This window comes from Ruditapes philippinarum, unplaced genomic scaffold, assembly GCF_026571515.1.
Source record: "Ruditapes philippinarum isolate M1 unplaced genomic scaffold, ASM2657151v2 ctg731_1_1_1_1, whole genome shotgun sequence".
NCBI classification, from domain to species: domain Eukaryota; kingdom Metazoa; phylum Mollusca; class Bivalvia; order Venerida; family Veneridae; genus Ruditapes; species Ruditapes philippinarum.
The window spans coordinates 123877-147058 of NW_026853897.1; the positions used below are offsets into that span (position 1 = coordinate 123877).

Consider the following 23182-nt stretch of genomic DNA (forward strand, 5'->3'; position numbering starts at 1 on the left):
TTTTTGAACAGAAATATTGATAATGGCAATCTATCAGTACAAAGTTGGGTCAGCTGGACTGTACAGGCAGTCTGACCTGGCTCCTCGGATGTTTTTGTTTCAGTTCAGTTTTATATTTTGATGTTCAAACCAGAAACCTTTCACAAAGTCTTGAAGAAAGCATGAGTAAAGTAGTAATTTTTAGCTCGACTATTCGATAAGAATAAGTAGAGCTATTGCAGTCACCCGAGCGTCGGCGTAACCACTTATGTTAAAGTTTTTGTAATAGTTCAAATATTTTCAAAGTCCATTGACATATGGCTTTGAAACTTTGCACACTTGTTCACCATCATGACCCCAACCTGTAGACAGGAGGAGGTAACTCTATCAAGCATTTTGACAGAATTATGCCCCTTTTTCGACTTAGAATTTACGTTAAAGTTTTTGTAATATTTCAAATATTTTCAAAGTCCATTGACATATGGCTTTGAAACTTTGCACACTTGTTCACCATCATGACCCCAACCTGTAAACAGGAGGAGGTAACTGTATCAGGCATTTTTTTTACTATCAAGCACTAAGAATAGTCGAGCATGCTGTCCTACCGACAGCTCTTGTTCAATAGGTTATTGCTTGTTAGTTATCCAGGAATGCCAGTTAGGTGGATTAACTGTTTGGGTTATATTAAAAAAAAACGTCTTAAAGTCTGTGTTAAAACCAGAAAAATGTAAATCAATAAGAACGCTATGTGGTTATTTGTCAGCATTGATTTCCTAATATCTAAAAAATCAGGGTTTTCAATTTTTAGGACAGAAAGCAACATGTATTTGATATGATGTTAAGTTCATCAGTGCTAATATGACTCCATGTTTAGAACATAAGTACTTTAAGTTATGTATGTTATTTCAGGTATAGGAAAAGCACAACAGATGTTAAATGCCGTACAAGTTATACAGCAACCTGGAAGATTAACGGTCCAGCAACTACATCAGCTGGTGAAGCAGCAGTCACAAGGTGGCACTATACAACAGATCATTCATACTTCCCAACCTACCATCATAGCAACAGTTACACAGAGCCAAGCAACACCACAGATGGTAACCAAGGTGATCTCTACCACGGCAACTGTACAAGCTCCTCAAATTCAGCAGACTATACAAGGAGCTGCACAGATAGTTGGTAGCTCGGCAACGGTTACTACGGTCCCTGTACCATCTTCATTGATCTCATCTCTACCTCAAGGTCAGTCTTCAATGACTGCTAGTATTGTTAAACCTGGAACTGTCAGTGGGGTTGAGGCTGTAACAACGGTTCAGATTCATCCAATTTCATCTATTACTCAGTCCAAGTTGACGGGAGTTCCGCAAAACGTGGTGGTAACGCCTGTCCAGTCTGTACAACATGTTACTGTTGCTGCCCCGGGTGGTTCGCAGCAGGCTCACATTCCAACAGGATCCCAGGTTGTGGTCTCTGCTGCCCCGGCGCCGGCTCAGACACTTCAAGTAACTGTTCCAGCATCTACCCAGGTTCAAGCTTCAATTCAGCATGTTAATGTTCAACAGGCACAGGCAGCACATGCTACAATTGGTGGTCAAAGAGGGGCAAGTAACTCTCCTGCACCCCTCACCGTCACAGTAACTCCTAATCCACCGTCAGTGACAGTCACCCCAGGGACACCTGTAACATACACATCTGCTCCACCATCACAACCCCACATCTCACAACCAGCAGACCAGGCGTCTCAACAACAACAAACTGTTGCCACGATACTGCAAACACAACGTCAAGCTGCAGCACAACAGCATACTATACCAGTTCAGCACACACCATCTGCCCAGCCGTCACAAACCATACACATTCATTCATCGGCACAGCCTGCAACACAAGGGCAGCCTCAAACACCCACACAGTCCCCTCAAGCTCAGGGTAAAACCGGGAGTTATGGTCTGAGGACAAGACACCAGACTAAACCACAATGAAGAACAAGTGTTTACTTTGTGTTTTTTGTCTTTAAGGTCTCGCACTTCCCGACATAAAGTTGGTCTTTATGAAGCACGCGATACGTTATCAGTGACATATTAGTACATACATGAAATAAATGTTATGTGTACTTGTGGAAAGACTTGACGCGTTTGACAATAGGGAAGTTTAATATTAACGTCTGATATTACATTTTGCGAGAAAAAGTTGCTGGATTACATATCAGTTGAAATGAAAATTCAGTGGAAAAGTGAATGTACTTTACACATTTGTGAAGGAAAATGTTAGATAGGGCGATAAGAAAACTAATAAAAACAGTAGTAGATATTATGTGCAATGTAAGTTATTTATGTGCGATGAACACGAACTTATACATTGCAATGTTAAATGTTCTGTGGTAACATAGATTTACTACATGAACATTGTAAAGCAATGGTTATTTCTGCAAGATAAGGCTTTTTCGGGATAAATAAACGGGGTTACCCATTTTGGGCCTCAAAAAAAGAAGAAAAGATATCATGGCTTTAATTACAGCCTTGCGTATACCTAGAGTGATTTGTTAAATGTTCAGAACTTCTTATGTTGATAAGAGACAGATAAACAACTCTGCAACTCAGACTGCCTAAGGTGCCACTCTGCGTTATTTCTTGTCCATTTGTGCTTGAAATATGGCAGAGGCACCCGAGGCCTCCAGTAAAGCTAGAAAATCGCCATATGACCTATACTGTGTTGGTGCGATGAAAAACCCATAAAAAAGAACAACAAAAAACTCGGACTGCCACACAGGCAAGTAATAAAGGATTGCCCCCTTACAAATTGAATCCAAATAAGGTACAAATAAGGGTTCACCTTAAAAAAATTATATTAATGTCAATTCGTTGAAAATGTGAATGCCTCGTTCACGGAAAATTGAGTTCTACTTAAGTATTTTGATCATGTAGCTGTATCAGCTAATGTTTAGTAAGTTATTTTATATTTTTAGTTGTCGACTTCGTAAATTATTTATGACTATAATAAAATCAGTGATAAAAACCTTTGATGCTTCGATCTTGTTTAATCTTTCCCCAGGTATACAGATTTATGTATAAAATTGAGGTCTAGCTTCTGCTTATATTTTCTACAATTTTCATTACAATTTTCACTTTTGAGGGGTCTAGAGTAGGAGTCTACCGGTCGGTCTCTACCCTAAGACGCCCAAGACTACGTTAAGACAATCCAAGACTTACTGAAATTTAAATACGGTTTTAATTTTACATTGCTTACGGGAGGTAACTATGCGATTTTCACATGTACACATCGAGTTATCTCCCTGTATTTCTAAAAAAAATTATATATTCTTGTTTGTGCAAAATAATTAACAAAAATGAAATAATGCCAAGGTTGCGGGATTTGGGTGTAATGCTAGTTTAATTCTGTTTATGGGTGACACATTTTTGATGCCTGATTATAAAATCATCATATTCTGTTTCATCATATTGATTTTATTAGATCATCTGCCCCACATTTCATTTTAACATAGTCTTATTGTTTCAGTAAAGTTAATTTTAATCAAAATATTTTTTTATATTAAAGAGCAAATCAATAAATATTTTAGTGATGAAAAAAGTCCATACAAAATAACAATATTTGATGTATTGGACAGTAATTAACAAGATGACACGTAAATAATCAGTCGTCATATATAATAAAACTTTCCCAATTTACACAATTTATAAGTTTCTTTAGTCTTGGGACTAGAAATGTGTATCTTTTTTGTCCCAGAGTAGTCTTTGGGTAAATAGACCGACCCGAGGTATTCCCCTTGTGCAAACTCCCAGTAAGAATAAAAATCGGCCAAATGAACACAGATCTGCGGATGATACTAAATTCTAAATTTCACCATTGCCATGATTAAATGTTGAATACTGCTTAAGCTGGTGCTAGTGGGCGTGGATGGTAGTTTGCCATTGACATTACCGTCCATGAACGGGCTCGATCAAGCTGAGCATGTAGCATTATCAATTGTGTCGTTTTGGACTGATGTTAGGGATTTTTATTTTCTTTATTTTGCCTAAAGCCTTTTCATATTTAGTATGATCCTAAAGAGGTCAACAAATATATGTGACGGGTCCTGAAACATTTCCAGCTTACCCGTTTATACACCATACCGTAACATTTTATGTAATTTTTTTACACAGAAACAAACTTGTCCAGTACATGTAGTTGTGGTTGGTTAAGTGGTTGAAGACATAAACATTAAAAAAGCTCATTTTATACAACCTCAAGTACGAGAGTGAAATAATGAGGTAAAACATAATGGAGAACATGTTATCAGTAACCTACATTATTGGTCCAATAATACAGCATGGTTTTGATCTATGAGCTATATTTAATGGACATTTCATTGTCAAAGTAGATAAACTACTTAATAAGAGTATGCTGGTAAGAAATCATTCATTAAGTTAATGTTAAGATGATTTAGCTAACTTCAAAACGTATCGAACTTTTGATACATTCGTTATGTGATAAAATTCTCTGCCCTTGCGATTTGACGGCAATTTACTTTTCAAGTAGATAACAGAAGTTCAGTTTTAGTATTGTAAAATAGTGAAATACGGAATCCCTATGAAATGACAAAATTGAAAATGTAAACCTGTTCATGGACGGTACTGAAAAGTTCAAGTTAGCGTCCACGCCCTCTAGCAGAATTCAACATTTTGACACGAAAGCGATGCATTTTGAATTTTTAAACATCCGCCGATACATTCATACGGCTTTTTTATCATGGAATCTTTAATGCCACCACAGGAAAAGTGGCGTATATTCCCCAAGTAAAAGACAAGAAAACAATGGGCTGTAATTTTGAAATGGGATAACAGGTTATTAATTAAGCCTGCATGTGACAGATAAGACGGCAAAAGACACATTTAAAAAGTAGGCACCATATCCTAAGCGTGATTATACAGTAAACAAGGATACGATTTGTAACCGTATAATCAGTTTTAATGGCATGTATGATTTTACATTCTTTCGTATCACCGCAATCATTTATCTACTTATATTTCTATCCTCTATGAGGAGTGTGATGATAATAATGAAAAAGTTGATCAACAAATTTTGATAAAGGTAATAAAGAAAAAACATGACGACGATGATTAATAAAGAACGGGCATGCTAACAAAAAAGTGACGATGACTAGTGAAATTGGAAATGATTATAATTAAATGTCTGTAATTTATTTTTACACCATGTGACACAGGAACAAACAAGAAATTATGCACGCAAATAAACATACCATGTACTATCATATCACTGAATTATGCAATGATAAAAATGTATCATTTTTCAAAAATGAATCATTTTTCAAAAAAAAGAAAAAAGATTTTACAGCAGGAAAATATGTATAAGGGTCGACATTTTCGGTTTCGCGTTAATACATGGACAAACAAGTGTAACTAATAAAGTGCAGCTAAAATATTTGTGTAAGTATACATTTTAGACAAATTATGATAATTTTGTGTTAAAGAGGCATGCCGTCTCTAGATGAGTAACAAAAATAATGAAAAAAAAAATATAATTATTATATGAAACATCCAGTGAACATTACGTAAAGGTCGTTGAGTTCAAAACATTTACCCCTCACCGCTGTGTTTTCGAAACCTGATAGGGACTTTTGGATTCTTTCATGTGAAGAAGGTAGCTTAAGGAACGTCGGTTGTTTCTGAAATAATAGTAACAAATGTTAGATATGGGAGCGCTATCCAAAATTAGCAGGTGTTATGCATTTTTTTAAACCAAGAATATTTACGAAAATTGGTTAACAGTATCTATGTATTACAGACATGATGAGGGTCCGCCCGCCTTTCAGGCACTGATACTACGGACACTGGAACTGTCACAATTTATGTTCCTTAAGGTTATTATCTACGAAAAGGTAGCCTATAAATTTGAATTCAGTAATTCACTGAATAATTCTAAATATGTATGCAAGACGATTTTTGTAATTAACAGGAGAGCGTTAACACTCCTTGTGAATTTCAAAATCCTAGCCAACTCCTACTTCAGTTTTATCATATTTGCGAAATATTGTTCTATTGTTAAGATAATTTCATTAGTTGTATTGTTCATCGGCTGATTAAACATTAAACATAACTATCAAGGACAATAATTATATATCTATGTATAATGTAATTTATCGAAGGTACATGTAATACCTTAATTGGTTACTCATACGTACAGCTTAAAATTTGACCAAAAAAGGGCCACATTTATAGTCTGTTATGGTAAATACATTTTTGTTCGATAAATTCGATGAATTAGTCATCTGATTTTAATTATTGAACTGACACAATCGAGTGTAAAATTATCCAAGCGGAAAAAGTTGAAAATTCGTAATTTGCCGGAAATTTGTAAAAATGATATTTTTCTCTCTAAAGACTGTATGGAATAAGTTTCAAAATATTGTATGGTGTCCATGATCATTATTTACAGCCTACTAGCGACTGGACATGCTGTAATTGAGCCGATTTCAAGCTGTATGTCTGCAGATGAGCCAAAACTGTTAAGAAAATCAATCTTGAGATAAATTGTTCTTAGATTTAAAGCTTACGTATTAAGGGCTATTTTTGCATAGTCTGAAGAGAGATTTATTATATTGAATCTTTACAGAGACGCTGCATATTATATACAATTTCATAGACACTCGGTAAACATGCCGTCATTCCGAGGTTCAGGAAATCCTCGTGCTTCATTTGTTGTTGTCCCCCGCCTTTTCGAAGAAAAAGGGGGATATAGAAATAGGCTCCGTCCGTCTGTCCGTCCGTCCGTCACACTTTCGTGTCCGGTCCATAACTTTGTCATTTATGAAAGGAATTTGAAATAACTTGGCACAAATGTTTATTATAATAAGACGATGTGTCATGCGCAACAACCAGACCCCTACCTCCAGGGTCAAGGTCACACTTGCTCATTCAAGGTCAACATTGCCTATTTGCTTATATGTCGTGTCCGGTCCATAACTTTCTTATCTATGAAGGGATTTTGTAAATACTTGCCATAATTGTTCACAATAATCAGACGATGTGTCATGCGCAAAAACCAGTCACCTACCTTCAAGGTCAAGGTCACACTTGGAGGTCAAATATTAACATAGTCTGTTACAGGGAATATTTTGTGTCCGGTCCATAACTTTGTCATTTATCAAAGGAATTTGAAATTACTTGGCACAAATGTTTGTTATAATAAGACGATGTGTCATGCGCAACAACCAGACCCGTACCTTCAGGGTCAAGGTCGTACTTGCTCATTCAAGGTTAACATTGTCTATTTGAGGGTATATGTCGTGTCCGGTCCATAACTTTCTTATCTATGAAGGGATTTTGTAAATACTTGCCATAATTGTTCACAATAATCAGACGATGTGTCATGTGCAAAAACCAGTCACCGACCTTCAAGGTCAAGGTCACACTTGGAGGTCAAATATTAACATAGTCTGCTACAGGGTATATTTCGTGTCCGGTCCATAACTTTGTCATTTATCAAAGGAATTTGAGATAACTTGGCACAAATGTTTGTTATAATAAGACGATGTGTCATGCGCAACAACCAGACCCATCCCTTCGAGTCAAGGTCGTACTTGCTCATTCAAGGTCAACATTGCCTATTTGAGGGTATATGTCGTGTCCGGTCCATAACTTTCTTATCTATGAAGGGATTTTGTAAATACTTGCCATAATTGTTCACAATAATCAGACGATGTGTCATGCGCAAAAACCAGTCACCTACCTTCAAGGTCTAGGTCACACTTGGAGGTCAAATATTAACATAGTCTGTTACAGGGAATATTTTGTGTCCGGTCCATAACTTTGTCATTTATCAAACGAATTTAAAATTACTTGGCACAAATGTTTGTTATAATAAGACGATGTGTCATGCGCAACAACCAGACCCGTACCTTTAGGGTCAAGGTCGTACTTGCTCATTCAAGGTTAACATTGTTTATTTGAGGGTATATGTCGTGTCCGGTCCATAACTTTCTTATCTATGAAGGGATTTTGTAAATACTTGCCATAATTGTTCACAATTATCAGACGAATTGTCATGTGCAAAAACCAGTCAGCGACCTTCAAGGTCAAGGTCACACTTGGAGGTCAAATATTAACATAGTCTGCTACAGGGTATATTTCGTGTCCGGTCCATAACTTTGTCATTTATCAAAGGAATTTGAGATAACTTGGCACAAATGTTTGTTATAATAAGACGATGTGTCATGCGCAACAACCAGACCCATCCCTTCGAGTCAAGGTCGTACTTGCTCATTCAAGGTCAACATTGCCTATTTGAGGGTATATGTCGTGTCCGGTCCATAACTTTCTTATCTATGAAGGACTTTTGTAAATACTTGCCATAATTGTTCACAATAATCAGATGATGTGTCATGCGCAAAAACCGGTCACCTACCTCCAAGGTCAAGGTCACACTTGGAGGTCAAATATTAACATAGTCTGTTACAGGGTATATTTTGTGTCAGGTCTATAACTTTTTCATAGATCAAAGGATTTTGAAAATACTTCGCACAAATAGTCACTATAATAAGAGGATGTGTCATGCGCAACACCTGCATCCCTACCTCCAAGGTCAAGGTCACACTTAGAGGTCAAAAATTAACATAGTCTGTTATAGGGTATATTTTGTGTCGAATCTAGAACTTCTTCATAGTTCAAGGGATTTTGGAATAACTTGGCACAAATAGTCACAATAATAAGCCGATATGTCAGGTACAACACCTGCACCCCTACCTCTTAAGGTCAAGGTCACACTTAGAGGTCAAAGGTTAACAGAGTCTGTTATTTGGTATATTTTTTGTCCTGTCCATTACTTCTTCATAGATTAAGGGATTTTGAAAATACTTGGCACAAATAGTCACAATGATTAGATGATATGTCATGCGTAACATCTGTGTCCCTACCTCCAAGGTCAAGGTCACACTTAGAGGTCAAAGATTTACATAGTCTGTTATAGGGTATATTTTGTGTCCAATCTATAACTTCTTCATAGTTCAAGGGATTTTGAAAATACTTGGCACAAATAGTCTCAATAATAAGACGTTGTGTCATGCACAACACCTGCTCCCCTACCTCCAAGGTCAATGTCACACTTAGAGGTCAAAGCTTAACATGATAGATTTTTAAATTCCGTGTTTCATTTCATTTTTTTAACAAATTTATTGTTACATTTGCAGATCTAGCATTGACCATAATTTTGGACTGAATGTCCTGAGATCCATACTTCAATCTTTTGAAATAGCACAATTTTATGCTTCATATAAAACTCCCGGGGCGGGGGACGTTGGTAACTCTGTTACAAATTCTTGTTATACATGAAGAAAGTTATAATTTCCTTGCATTTCTATATCACACACGCTATATTTAACAGTATGAAGTTTATTTGGGTTCAAATTTATACATGTCCCTGCCCATCTTATTATTGGCGAGGCTGTCAGCAGAGACAATAGTGACTCTAATAAAATATTGAGTTGTACAACGTGTGGATCTAAAGTTTGTTGGCTTTATGAACAAAAGTTCTACTATATATGTCAAAATAACACCAGATTGACAGGAAGTTAACGGCATTTTAAATTTCTAGTCAGTGGTAAATATTATGGCATTTTCATGTCTGAAATCGCGATATATTGAACAGACAACCTCTAACACACCTTATCCTTTGCTTTAAATCTATTTTAGTGCCGTGATAAGGCGAACAAAATTGTACCACTAGCATTGAACGCTAAATATCTTTTAATTTTAGTTTACAGCCAGGCGTCAATCACAGTGGATATCCCATATCTATATAGTGACAAAAGATCTGCGCAACAATGGGTAAGTGTATGGAGTTGAATGTGGAATCCAACTTGCTTTGAACTTGCTGTAAACAAATTTTATGTATTTTATGACTTTCCATAATTGTCTTCTGTGACATAATTAGAAATGAGAAATCTCACATACGTTGTCATACCAAATGGCATTTAACGATTTCAATTTTTTTACAAAGTCAGCCTGTGACAAGCTTTAAAACATTGTCTTAATACAATTTTATATGATATGAAACTGAATGAGAAATGAGTTTTATCACATGATTAAACACTATGACATTCATGAAAAAACAAAACATATTGCTTTGGACGTTGTACGTGCACTTTTTTACAACTATGTGCAATTACACGTGTGAAAGAAATACGGAATGGTTATATAACTAAGAACACAAACGGTAGGATGTGATAGAAAGTTTTATTATTCTGTATGATTTTTTTTTCTGGAGTATTCATTAATTTAGTATGAATTTCCAAATGTATTCATAGAACTTATACAGTTACAAGTTTATCTTATTTTTGCATTACAAAGTTTAATTAATCATATAATTTCTGTAAAAAAACGTCTTTTTGTTTGCTTCGTTGACTTTACAAAAGCATTTGATTTTATTGTTAGGGATAATCTATGGTTAAAGCTGATAAAATTAGGAGTCAGGGGAAAAGTAATGAAAGTTTTGAAATCTATGTATACAAACGTCAAATCCAGAACTAAATTATCAAATATATTGAGCGAAACTTTCATGTGTTCATTAGGGGTCCGTCAAGGGGACAGCTTGTCCCCTTTTCTCTTTTCTATGTACATATATGACTTAGAAGATACTTTTATATTAAAGCGTTTTAAAGGCATAGACTTAGGTACTCTGAAATTGTTCTTATTATTATACGCAGACGACATTGCTATTATATCGGAAACAAAAGAAGATCTTCAAAATGGATTAAATATTTTAAAAGATTATTGTGACGAATGGAAACTAAAACTAAACGCTAATAAAACAAAAGTAACGGTTTTTAAAAAGGGAGGCAATTTTTAAACTTAACTCTTATATGCAAAACTTTCCTAATATCTCAGTTTCACACACACTCGACCTTTTTGACAAGTTAATAACACCCTTTTTAAAGCTATGGATGCGAGGTATGGGGCTATATGGAAGCAAAAAAGATAGAAAATATACATTTGAAATTTTGCAAAAAATTATGAGGAGTAAGGCCACAAACTCAAAATAACTTCGTTTATGGAGAATTAGGCAGAAAACAATTAATACAGCTTAGAATGATACGAATCTTAAAATTTTGGTTTAAGATATTGAAATCGGAACAACATTTGTACATTAAAAAAGTTTACAATATGATGATCTTTAATATAGAATAAAAACCAAATTATAAATGTTGGGCTAATTCAATTAAACAATTACTTCAGAGACTAGGGTTTTACCATGTTTGGGTTAATCAGGGTGTGGGAAATGAAATTTTATTTTTGAACTTGGTAAAACAGAGACTTAATAACTACATGCAAAACTGGAAAGAATCTCTACGCAATTCATCAAGAGCTTCCCTTTACATTCTTTGTTCAAACTTTAATTTTAAATTGTATCTTGAACAAATTAACATTCAGAAATTTAGAATAGCATAAACAAGATTTAGAGTTTAAGCACATAGGTTGTTAATTGAAACAGGGAGATGGCATAAACCAAACAAAATTCCAAGAAATGAAAGAAAATGTATAATATGTAACAAACTCGAGGATGAATACCATTTTTATTAGAATGTACTTTATATTGTGAAATAAGAACTAAGTATTTACCAAAGTACAACTGGAAAAGACCAAACATACCTAAATTTATCGAATTAATGTCAAATGAATCGACTGTAGCATGATGAGTAAACTGTAACATAATACTCTAGGTGCGTACAGCTCCTTTATAATAGAGAGTTCTCTAGATCTTAAAATACTACCATCACGGACACTGATATGTAAACACATGTATCATATAATATAGTTTAGATAATAAACGTAGTTAGAGCACATATATATATATATTTATGTCGTTCATAAACCCATGACTTAACATCGACTACTATGATAAGAAAACTGTTTACTTTTATTTATAAAGCTTTTGAAATCCGTACACCGATTTACTTTTCTTAAAAATAAATTCATTCACACTTTTCGCCTAAACGTCATTTGTACAAGTATATATTTATAATCTATTTTGGTTAATCATTCAATACTTAAAAAATATACATTTTATATGTAAGTGTAATGCACATGTGTATTTGATTATTAGTTCATGTTATACGATATGCAATATTAAATTTCTTCTAGTAAAACACACATATTTATATGTGATTGTAATGTATTTGATCACAAGTTCATGTTGTATTGTGAATTATTAAGTTTCTTCCGGTTAAAACATATGCATGCAACACAATTAATTCTATTATTTACATAAAATGTGTACCTTCAACTAAAATATTACATGTCTTTTAGAGACTGTTATATGTCATTGTTATATGTCACCATTGACCGACCTATATTTATTATAAAATGATTGATTGTATACCATGACACTCATGGGTTTGTAACTTCTTGTGAATAAAGATTATTATTATTATTATCTTATCGGTTTAGAAGTACATGTCAGTAGATATCCAGAATGTTCATTTTTTTCACTATTTAAGTATTTTGATGATTTTGTATCTACAAATTTCTCCAATACAGATGCCTCCAATAAAACCATAGATCTGTATCACCGCAGCACAAACAAAGCATTAGATGATGAAACATCAATAGATGAATTCCTCAATCAAATGGAAGAAGATTGTAATCTCACATGTGGCTCTAGTGTTTACAGGAACTTTATCATTACAAACCATTCGTCATATATTCTCGCGGATTGTGTTGGGACCGTGGTGGCTATGATAATGTTTGTAATTGTGATGATGATAGTGATGATGATGGTGATGATGTGATGATGATGATGATCACAATCACTGTAATATTGGTTGCTTTGCTTTTGATGCATGGAAGCGATGAGGCAGCAAACACGTATCAGAACCGAAATGGTCTTCGTTCCCTTAGATATAGATATGATTAATAGAAAATAAACTTCCTATATAGATAATGATTAAAAAAGACTATATTTTGTAGCAAGTGCAAATATTTTGTTTGAATTGTAATTTACATGATGTAGAAGACGAATATCATTTTAAATTGTTCGTATTAAACTGATAACAAATGTAAAAGCATATATAAATCGATACCTTTTATTCAAACCATATCATGTTTATATTCATTGCTATAATGAAATCTGAAAAAGAAATGTATCTTTATTGAAATAGATGCTTTGTTTTCTAACGTCCTTAGAGGTCATTAACATATTAAGCTGTAATGACAATTCATCTTCTATATTGATTTGAAAAGTACATGTTTAAAACTGATCCCTTTGATTTATGTATCAATTTATTGTTCAGTTGTTGTTATTTTGATGAAGAAATATACTTGCTCAAATATCTGATCCGTTTTTACCTTATCAAAGTAGAACGTGTTCAAAGTGACCTATTTTGAACATTTACAGGTCGTCGTCTGTCCGTCGGTCCGAGCTTACTTTTTGTTATTGTGTTGCTATTGGGTATTGATGTTTCTCTTTCTGTGAGGGGTAATGTAAATAATGCACTTTTTGCCTCATTCTACTATAATATTTGCATAAAAATGTAAATATTTTGTGCATACAGTGTTTGAGCATTGGTAAACTACATGTATTTGTAAACTATTATCGCTCAACCACATCCCATTCTTCCACATCAGACAGGTACAGGTCGCCCTTGTAAAGGTAAACATTTCTGTTTCCAGGGCACAATTTGACCTTTGACCTCTTTATTTTTATCTTTATCGCAACCTCCGTTTTACCCTCCTCTATCTTCTTTTCCCATCCACGTTTTTTATCATCATAGTTGTTTTTGGCTACAATAGATCTTGACGATGACGGACCAATTTCTGTTAGATAAACACCATCACCATAAACGGCATCACGTCCTCCTCCTGATTTTTTGATGTATCCATGTTTTATTATAAGTGCTGCTGAATCGCTGTCTGTGTGGTGATATAGGACTATAGTGTCACTGGATGAAGCTGGAATTATAACAAAAAGATGTTAGTAGTTAAAGTTGTATCCTTTTACATACATTTATTTTTTTCAGTTGGTTTCGTATCTTTACTTTAACAGATTGCCCAATAGCATTCATTGAAAAGCATGTTGCGCAATGCTTTTTTAATTTCAAAATAATAATAATAATAATTATAATAATGATAATAATAATAATAAGAATAATAATGATAACAATTATAATAATAATAACATATATTTAAAAAAAGAAAAGAAACAAAGTTCTACAAAGAACACGCCGCCCTTAAAATGATACTCTTATATTATTAAATGATGTCATGTAACTAATATAGAGACTTACGATGTACAATAATTTTTACCAATGAGTTGATAAAATATACATTTCAAAATTAATCTAACTTTTTTCGATTTTACTTTATGTTTTTTTTTTATTATGATTTCACTATGACACACTTACCCATTTTTTGATTGTTGTACAAGATTTTTCTGCTGTGGTTGAGTGTTAGCTTTAGTTTTTCTAAAGGGTAAATATGTAATTTGTAAATAAACAGTTTCATATAATATTCAAAATCGAAAGAATTAAGGTGTGAAATGAAATTTACGTCGATAAAATACATCAACATTTTCTCCAAGACCAACTGACCGCTCTATGTAGAATAGAAAAGCGGATAATCGTAATTGGTTGGACAGTTTGGTTGCTTTTGTTGTCAAACTTTGTCTCATCTATTATAACGTTTGCTACAATTGTTTTCTATATGAAAGCATATTTGAATTTTTTGGTTAATCTTTTGATTATATCATATTCTATTCTTAGACAATAAAGCCGCCTGGCTCTGCCAGACATTATCAATCAAAGTTCTGTGTTTGTATTAACTCTACTGGTTATGACACAAATTAACAAGGGGGAACATGTACCGTGGTAATAATAAAACATACATGTATCTATCATTAAGCCTAAAAAGGTTAATAAAATTGTAACATTACTTACCTTTTAAAGAATATAAAAAAAACTAGCCGTCCCCTTTTGGATATGTTTCTGTATGAAAATGACTGTCTTTGCTATGTTAAATTTACATTTACACGATATTGAAAGTTGTGACCTTAATGTATATAATATCTTCACGTTATAACATGAGAATGTATTTCTTAAAAATGACAAAGTATCGATTCGCCCGTTTTATCTGTGTCTAAAGTGCATGGTAGTACAGATAAGTTTATTTGTGTATCTTTATTTGTGTTATTGATTCTCATTTGAGAATAGTTACAAAAGAAGGATCAAAATCTCTACACCGTGCAGTTTTAAAATAAATTACGACTGAAAAATGTCATACAGTATAAATGTCGCAAAGTAACACTCGAATATAGCAAACCTTAAGGAAATACAGCCCGAACAAAGCCGACAATGTTTCAAACATAATCAAAAGCATCACTCAACTGTCGATCGAGATGAGTAAACAAATCTTCAAAACATTAAGACTTATTAAGAATTGAAGAAATAGTTGATAATTTGCAATTTCCATAGCATCGTATGAATTTTCTTCACACTTTGACGGATCATTTAATCGGTTGTTTACCGAATGTAGAATGTTTTCTTTTTTTAACATCTTATTGGTGTTTTTATTAATTATATCGCTTAAAGCTAGGTTAAATTATCTAAATTTACATTTGTCAAAGTTTTTATTAGAAGGAATGCTTTATTGTTTTCTAATGATTTGTGGTCTATTATGTGGTAATCAAGCACATGGTTTTTAAACATATAAAGAACAAAGCGTCAGAAAAGAAATATCTCAAGTAGTATCTAAAATTCAAACAATTTAAAGCTTCCCTTCTCCCTTTACAAGAAACTGAAACACGATCCCGACGAGTGTTTCCCGGAATTAAATATGAAAACATTTTGTTTTTGAAAATTGATAAAACGTTTATTGGGATAAGTGTATTTACTGTATGATACTTCAATGATTAATCTATTTTAGTGCACATTTAAGTTGTTTTCACGGTTTCAAGGCTGATAATATTTATTACGCAATGCTTTTACAAACATTCTTTTCTATAGAAATTCCTTTTTGTTGATGATATTTTTATGTGCCAAAGATTTTAAAAAATGTGTTAAGCTAATTTTTTACCGTCTTTTTACCTTATTTTTAATTGTTGAAAGTAATTTAATTGCTTATTCTGACACATAATTCATACTTTTCAGATCAGAGAACCTTAAGCTACATGTAGATTAATTATTTCAGTGACGTTTTCTTTTATTTTATTTTTATTTTTGAAAAACAGCATGTCCTACTTTAAGATAAATTAGAGGCAGTATAATCATATTACTAAATTAAGTACATGTGCATATCTTAGAAAATACATCACAATTCATCTCCCCTTAGTATGATGATAGTTCCAAATATGAATGATTTAAGGCCAAGTTTTCTCATCCCTTGGGAGAAAATGCAAAATGCTTAAAGCTTCTAAAAAAAAAAATGAGGAAAAGCTGACGGAACTATAAATAAAGTTGGCTTTTCTAAAGGTATGCATTACAAAGCTGACCATTCTTTCACAATCGCTTGCGTAAAATATCGTTTGTTGAAAATTGATATGCCATTGTCTTTATGACAATATGACCTTCGGCGCTTGGGGGCGTGGACGGTAACTTTCGCTTTCCAGTACCGTCCATGAACAGGCTCAATCAAACTGAGCCTTAAACATTTTCAATTTTGTCTTGTTGGGCTTTCTTTAGGAATTTCTTTATTTTATCGCCACATCACGGTGTTTGTGCCGTGTGAAGGCTGTAAAAAGTCGCCACGTACATTCAATCAGAGATTTTATATTTTGGATCCTAAAGGATCGTTCAGCACGACATTATTGTGGTGTTTGTGGTACTGTTAGTTTGTACTTTTTGGCATTTTTCTAGTTGGGTGGTTCCAATATTCCTACTTGAAAAATGTTGAATCACCCTTAGAATATGTAGCCTTAATTTAAAATTTGTCTTTTGGCGACATATCTGTAATATGCAGGCTTCATAACCTCTTATCCCCTTTCAAAATTCCATTTTATTTAGTTCTGCCCATTGTTTTCTCGTTCAGGGCACACACATTCTTTTACTTTGGGACCATACGCCGCTTTTCATGAATTTGGCACGAAAGTGCCACATTGAAAGTTCCATGTTAACCGCCTTATGAACACATCTGCGGATGTTTCAAAATTCAAAATTTCACCATTACCATCATTAAATGTTGAATTCTTCTTAAGCTGGTGCTAGGGGCGAAGAAGGTAACTTTCACTTTCCAGTACCGTCCATGAACAGGCTCAATCAAACCGAACCTAAAACATTTTCAATTTTGTCTTGTTTGGCTTTCTTTAGGGATTCTTTATTTCTCCTTATTTTATCAATTTTTCCATTTTTGAAGTTTCCTATAAAATAACGGTAAATTGTATTAATGCTAGAGTTTTATGTTTGATGTTGATGAACGAAAGGATCAAAACACCGCCTACCGAAGGACCGACCAATTTCTTGCCAATGCCACCACTCTTGTAAATTTGCTTTGTTTAAATTGATTCATTTGAAAATGTAACTTTTCGTAACAGAAGCTTTTGTGTACAATGGATTTATAACTCTTAAACTTTTCTACCTTTATTGAAAGCTATAAAACGTTGTTGATAAGAATCATTAAGGTTTTTCACTGGTTATTATGCTTTGAAATTTGAAATAATTGTTAGATAATTATTTTAAGACATTACGATTATCAAAGGCTATATTAATGATTTTTTTTATATAAAATGTCGAAGACAATATGCAAACAAATATGACGCCTGAATATATCTATACTGTTCTAGGTTAAACTATATACTTCTTTCCTTGTTTTAGGATGAATAATTTAAATGATTTTATTACAAATGATCATAATTTCACCAGAAACTGAAGTAGATATTTGATAGTATATTTGATAATGACTCTTGATTGTAACAATATCATCACTATTAAACATCGGGATGAATTGTCAAAGTATTTTACTTGTTTTGTTTTTGTTGTTGTTGCTGTGCATATGATGAAGAGCAAAATTAAGTGCGGCAAATTACTGTGGATGTACTGACTGATTTATCACAATGTCTGTCAGATGATATTTAGTTCCGATCTTGCCTTACTTTATCTGGCGAGTATTAGTTCAAATAAAAACGTTCGTTTAAAAAAAAAGCTTGATAAATTGTTAAGATTATCATCAATTTATGTAACATATAAGGTAAAGTTTATATAGAATAATGTTTACGTTAACATATTATCACTTTTCAAGACCGAAACAGCTCAGTAAAATGTTACTTCTTGAAATTTCTGAACACACTTTACGCCCAGTACTAATAATGTGAGTTTGTCAAAAGAATTTATTTAGAAAGATTTTCTGAGGTAACAACAAAAAATAGATAATTTAATATTTTGAACAAGTACCTCTATCTTACTGACTGATAAATTTATGAATCAAAAAAAGACATAACTTCTAAAATAAGTAACATGAGGTGCTGGAAATCCCTAACTTATGACGTAAGTTTCAGTTTCATATAAATAAACTCCCTAATTTAAAAAGAGTTTCTGCAAAAACAATTAACAGTAAACAGATGACTTGCTATTTTGAACATGTTATTATATCTAACTGATTAATAAGTCAATGATAACTGATAAAAGCATCAATGACAAAAATTGACATTACTTTCTATAATAAGAAACACGAGATGTTGGAAACCCAGATGATATGTCGTTAGTTTCGGTTTCATATGAATAAAATCCCGATTTCACGTTAATTTACTGACACAAACAAGTTTAAGAAAAAGCAAAGCTGACCGTAAGTATATTTTCTTTTCAGTTTCGCTCTTAAAATTAATTGATTATATATCAATTTAGAATATTTGATATGTACAAAAAAACGAGGTAATTGTTTTAAAACTACAAAGATATATGCTTAGACGGTTATGATCAATAAAAAACGAAACGAAAACAAAAAATTGAAGTGGTGGTTCTAGCATAGTTATAATGCTATTAATCAGATTGTTATGGACTCGGGTCATTCGTATTTTTGTACGAATAACATGGAAAATTTCAGTATTTTTATAAAGCCAACTAAAACTAAATTAAGGAAATTATTATAAATTATGTTAACTTAAACAGACCATCAATATTCAAAATCGTCATCATTTTATTTCTTGAATTGTTATACTTATAATTGGCTGTGAAGATAGTTTAAGGTCGACTTTTATTAATTACGTAATCAATTTATATGACATTAACCATCCCAACTTTGTGTACAATTTTGAAAAAAAAATAGGTATATTTCACAGATTCGTATGACTGTGATAATATTATCTGAAAATAACATATAATTTATTATTTACTTTAAAAAAGAAAAAACATAGAAAATCAATAAAGTATGACTTTATTTAGATACGAGGAGTGTCAGAATATGAATGTACCGTGAAATTATTTTTTTTCAAATATGTAAAGTTTCATTTTCTGATCCAATCTAATCTTTGAAGTAATTTCATAATCATTTTGTGTATATAATGTTGAGCCGGAAAAATTGCACGCAAATTTATTCAAATATGTATTCATTATCAATTTATATTAATTGGTGATATGTGAATTATTTGACGAGATAATATTCTAGATAAATTCATATTTAAATAATTATCGTATGATGTCCATTTTATTTGAACTGGCGGACACAATTGTTATAGGCCTGTAATAGATGGTCAAATCACTTTTTTGTAAAACGATTCTAAGATAAACATAATTTGTTTAGATATTAAGATAAGTAAAATCATATGTAAATTAGCAAGTTTAAAAATTAATTGAACTTTAATTGGATTCTAAAGATGACGATGTATTGACAATTTCAAGCTGAATTTCTAAAATCTTAGACTTTGGAATCAAAGTAAATTTTCACTTCTACGCTCTTGTGTTTTATTTTTATACATACATATATATCTTTGAATTTCCATATTTGCAGACTTTTCAGTTGTGTTTATTTGACACTTATTAATATTTTATTTTTTAGATACTAAAAGCGCCGCCCTTGATAACTAAAGCAAGATACTAGAGCCAGTTAACACAGAAATGGGTAAGATTGTGTGCTAGATCACTCAGTGTATGGAACACCAAAATTATCAGAAAAATCTAAATTTTCAAAATGCCAAGTTATTGTCCTATCTACATTCTATTTTTGGTTTAATTAAAATGTGATTTTATGTTTTCCTTAATGATTCAAATTTGCGTATTATTTTTTTTATATAAAATATGATTTGTATATGATGATAGTGAAGTATAGTTACATTTTTCGTTAACTATAGATTTATGCTTCAGTTTAATTTACTGTTGCAGCTAGCAACAATCATGACACATACTATCACCATACAGATAGGGACTCGGCAGGAAAGATTTTACAGTCTGGACGTATCAAACAATCCGATCCAAAACAAGGTGATGCTGCTTTTGGTCCTGGAACTTACCTTACAAAAAACGGTCCCGATAAATCACGGAGTGAAGTAGCGAGAAACAACTACGATGGTGTAACAAAACAATTCTATGAGAGTAAGATAAAAGAAGGGAAAACTGACGTGGCAATTGAAGTAAAAGTACCAAAGGGAAGCGTTCAACCTTGTCCTGCTAGTGGCAGGGATGTTCACCTCTACAAAGGAGATCTGAAGCTCTCTGACGCCAATGAAGTTAATGTTTACGTGCGTGGTAATGATGGAAAAGTCCAGAAGTATACGCATAAATAATGCAGTAACTGACTTGCTATACATTACATCAAATAAATGCTCAGAATATTTCTTATATTGTGTTTATAAACAGTATTTGTCACCAGTATACTAGGGCAATGATAAAACAACGAGACCAATTCATTATTAACATATATGTTTCTGAATTTAGATTAAAATCGAACTAGAATAAATTATGTATGTAAAATGTATATTACATATAGGAAATGTTGTTTACTTTTCACTTCATTGCTATCACAGAACTGGCAAAGTATTTGATCGTGAGGTTCCCAACAAATCGACCGGTCACATTTTGTAACGGAAGAATTCTGAATCGAAATGGCCATACTAAGTAGCCATGGGCGTTCGAATTTGTAGTTATAACTACGATATACCAACAATTATCATTGAATGACGTCATAAAAAATGACGTCATAAAATGAAAATTCGTTCTACAGTTCGATAAAAAAATGTATATAGAGGACATTTAATGAGTGTAAGTTTAATACTCTGAATTTATTAAACGAGTTGGCGAGCATAATATTATTTCATTCAACGAGTTAAATAAATAAAATAATGAACTTACACAAATTCAATATTCTACTTATCACATATCCAAAATAAAAACCTTTTGAAGCGTAAAAGAAACATATTTCTTTGACAAGCCGTTAGTATAACTCTATCATTTAGCGCGTCTTAACCCTATGTTTATATAACGCAAATTACGTCACGTCAAAATATATGCACGGTCGTGCAAGACCATATTTACGGAGTCGCAAAGTCGGCATTGGTATGTGATAAACTATTTTATTGCTGTCGATATTTAGAAATACAGGGTAAGTTGCCGTTTTCTTCTTTTGTGACATAAATAAGTTGGCGAATCAGTCCATACTTCAGAGCGCTAGCTGAGTTTCAAGGAACGCTTGCCGAATCAATATTTTAATTTAAAACTACATTTTATATATAACATGTAGTACTGTATACTTATGACATTTTACTGTTTGTAAATGTAAAATTATTGTCTTACCTTTGATTAACTAATAAGAAGCTAGGCACAACCACTGAGCTCGGTTGTAATGGTCTATAGATAAGGAGATCTCTTGTGTTTTCAAGAGAATATGACGAGGTGCAATATTTCGTGGCGTTGTGCTTTGAAATAAAATAATATGTAGGCCTATGTACTCGTACTTATTCATATTTTACATTTATTTCATATCATAACGGCAGTGTTTTTTTGCAAAGAACAGTTTACAACTTGTATTACTGCAAGACGGTGTTGTGCGACCAGCTTGGTTTGATTATTAAATCTAGGTCCTTTCATGATGCGGCCAGCTTGTTTTGGTTCTTATATCTTGGTTCGTTCTAAATCTAGTTTTAGTTCTTCTATCTTGGTACTTTCATAATGCGGCCATCTAGTTTTGGTTCTTACATCTAGGTCCTTTTTTAAATTAGAACAGCTAATTTTGATTCATATCGGTAAATTTATAATGCGGCCAGCTAGTTTTGGTTCTTATATCTAGGTTTTATTTTCAAGTTCGACAAGCTAGTTTTAGTTATTTTATCTTGGTACTTTCTTAATGCAACACGTTTATTAAGGTTCTAGTATCGAGGTACTGTTTAGATGCGACCAGCTCTTACAATTTAGATTTTTAATGCGGTCACCTTGTTTATTTTAGATATTGAATCGAGTTAAAATGTGTGTTTTTGTTCTTATTATACTGTAGATCTCCCTTCATAATACAGTCAGTTTGTGTTATGAAACTACTATCTTAGTGCCTGCATAATGCGGTATGTTGTTTTCTTGTTTTGATTCTTAGATGACATGCATAAAGCAGCAAGACGCGTTAACCACTCGACCAGGCCGCAACACAATTACTTAAATAAGGCTGGTGCCTAGGACTACTGGTTACAACTGCAGATTGGTCAACTTAAACATTTTGCGGTAGACCTTGCTAAAACCTTGTTGGAAACTTAAGTACAATTTGCAAAAAATACATAATTTAGTACATAATTTAGTATAATTGAGTACCGCTCAAACCGGTGCTAGGTTAGGGATGTTGCACTTTTTCAGTATACCTCATGTACAGACTCTATCAAACCGAGTCTGCAATTCTCTTGTAATTTTGTTGTGATTTATGCTTCCGAGGGATCACTTTGTTTCCAGATTTTTTTTTACTTAACATATTCATTAGTTTCATAAAAAAATACATATAGTTACGGAAATGTGTACATGTACTGCTTACTACAGTTAAGTCAAAGGTTTTCAAGGAAATCACCTTGAGACAAATATACTAGTATATAAAGAAAATGTAAAACATATTCACAATTTAAGTAATGATTAACATGTAATGTTTTATAAATGAATGATTTTGCAATATTCATCACCATATTTCTAGTTCGTAATTAACGCGGTGAGTGCTATTGTTCCATATAATAACCTTTTCTCTATTTATAACCTCCCTAAAAATAATTGGTTAATTATGTTGATTGAACGTGATGTTTGCAATGTGTAAATTAC

General features: G+C 32.8%; 3 protein-coding genes and 1 long non-coding RNA gene across 4 annotated transcripts in view; 3 read left to right on the plus strand and 1 right to left on the minus strand.

Moving 5' to 3' along the window:
• Positions 1–2995, plus strand: part of LOC132738271 (uncharacterized) — a 65981-nt gene extending 62986 nt beyond the window's left edge. Inside the window, exon 45 of the mRNA XM_060725738.1 lies at positions 889–2995. Coding sequence (XP_060581721.1) covers positions 889–1958 — 1070 coding nt within the window. The 3' untranslated portion in view covers positions 1959–2995. The remainder of the gene's footprint in view (positions 1–888) is intronic.
• A 2313-nt stretch (positions 2996–5308) lies between these two features.
• Positions 5309–12995, plus strand: LOC132738278 (uncharacterized). The gene is made up of 3 exons (XR_009626850.1): positions 5309–5420; positions 9745–9815; positions 12525–12995. It is a non-coding gene; the product is annotated as an uncharacterized LOC132738278 (long non-coding RNA).
• Positions 12996–13053: 58 nt separating this feature from the next.
• Positions 13054–15073, minus strand: LOC132738277 (uncharacterized). Its single transcript, XM_060725743.1, has 3 exons — positions 14918–15073; positions 14387–14446; positions 13054–13934 (listed from the first exon to the last, which is right to left on the minus strand). The coding sequence occupies exons 2-3, from the start codon at positions 14388–14390 to the stop codon at positions 13576–13578; spliced, it is 363 nt and encodes a 120-aa protein (XP_060581726.1). The 5' UTR covers positions 14391–14446; positions 14918–15073; the 3' UTR covers positions 13054–13575.
• A 3546-nt stretch (positions 15074–18619) lies between these two features.
• Positions 18620–20736, plus strand: LOC132738276 (uncharacterized). The gene is made up of 3 exons (XM_060725742.1): positions 18620–18752; positions 19962–20024; positions 20285–20736. The coding sequence occupies exons 2-3, from the start codon at positions 20021–20023 to the stop codon at positions 20683–20685; spliced, it is 405 nt and encodes a 134-aa protein (XP_060581725.1). The 5' UTR covers positions 18620–18752; positions 19962–20020; the 3' UTR covers positions 20686–20736.
• Positions 20737–23182: the final 2446 nt, after the last annotated feature.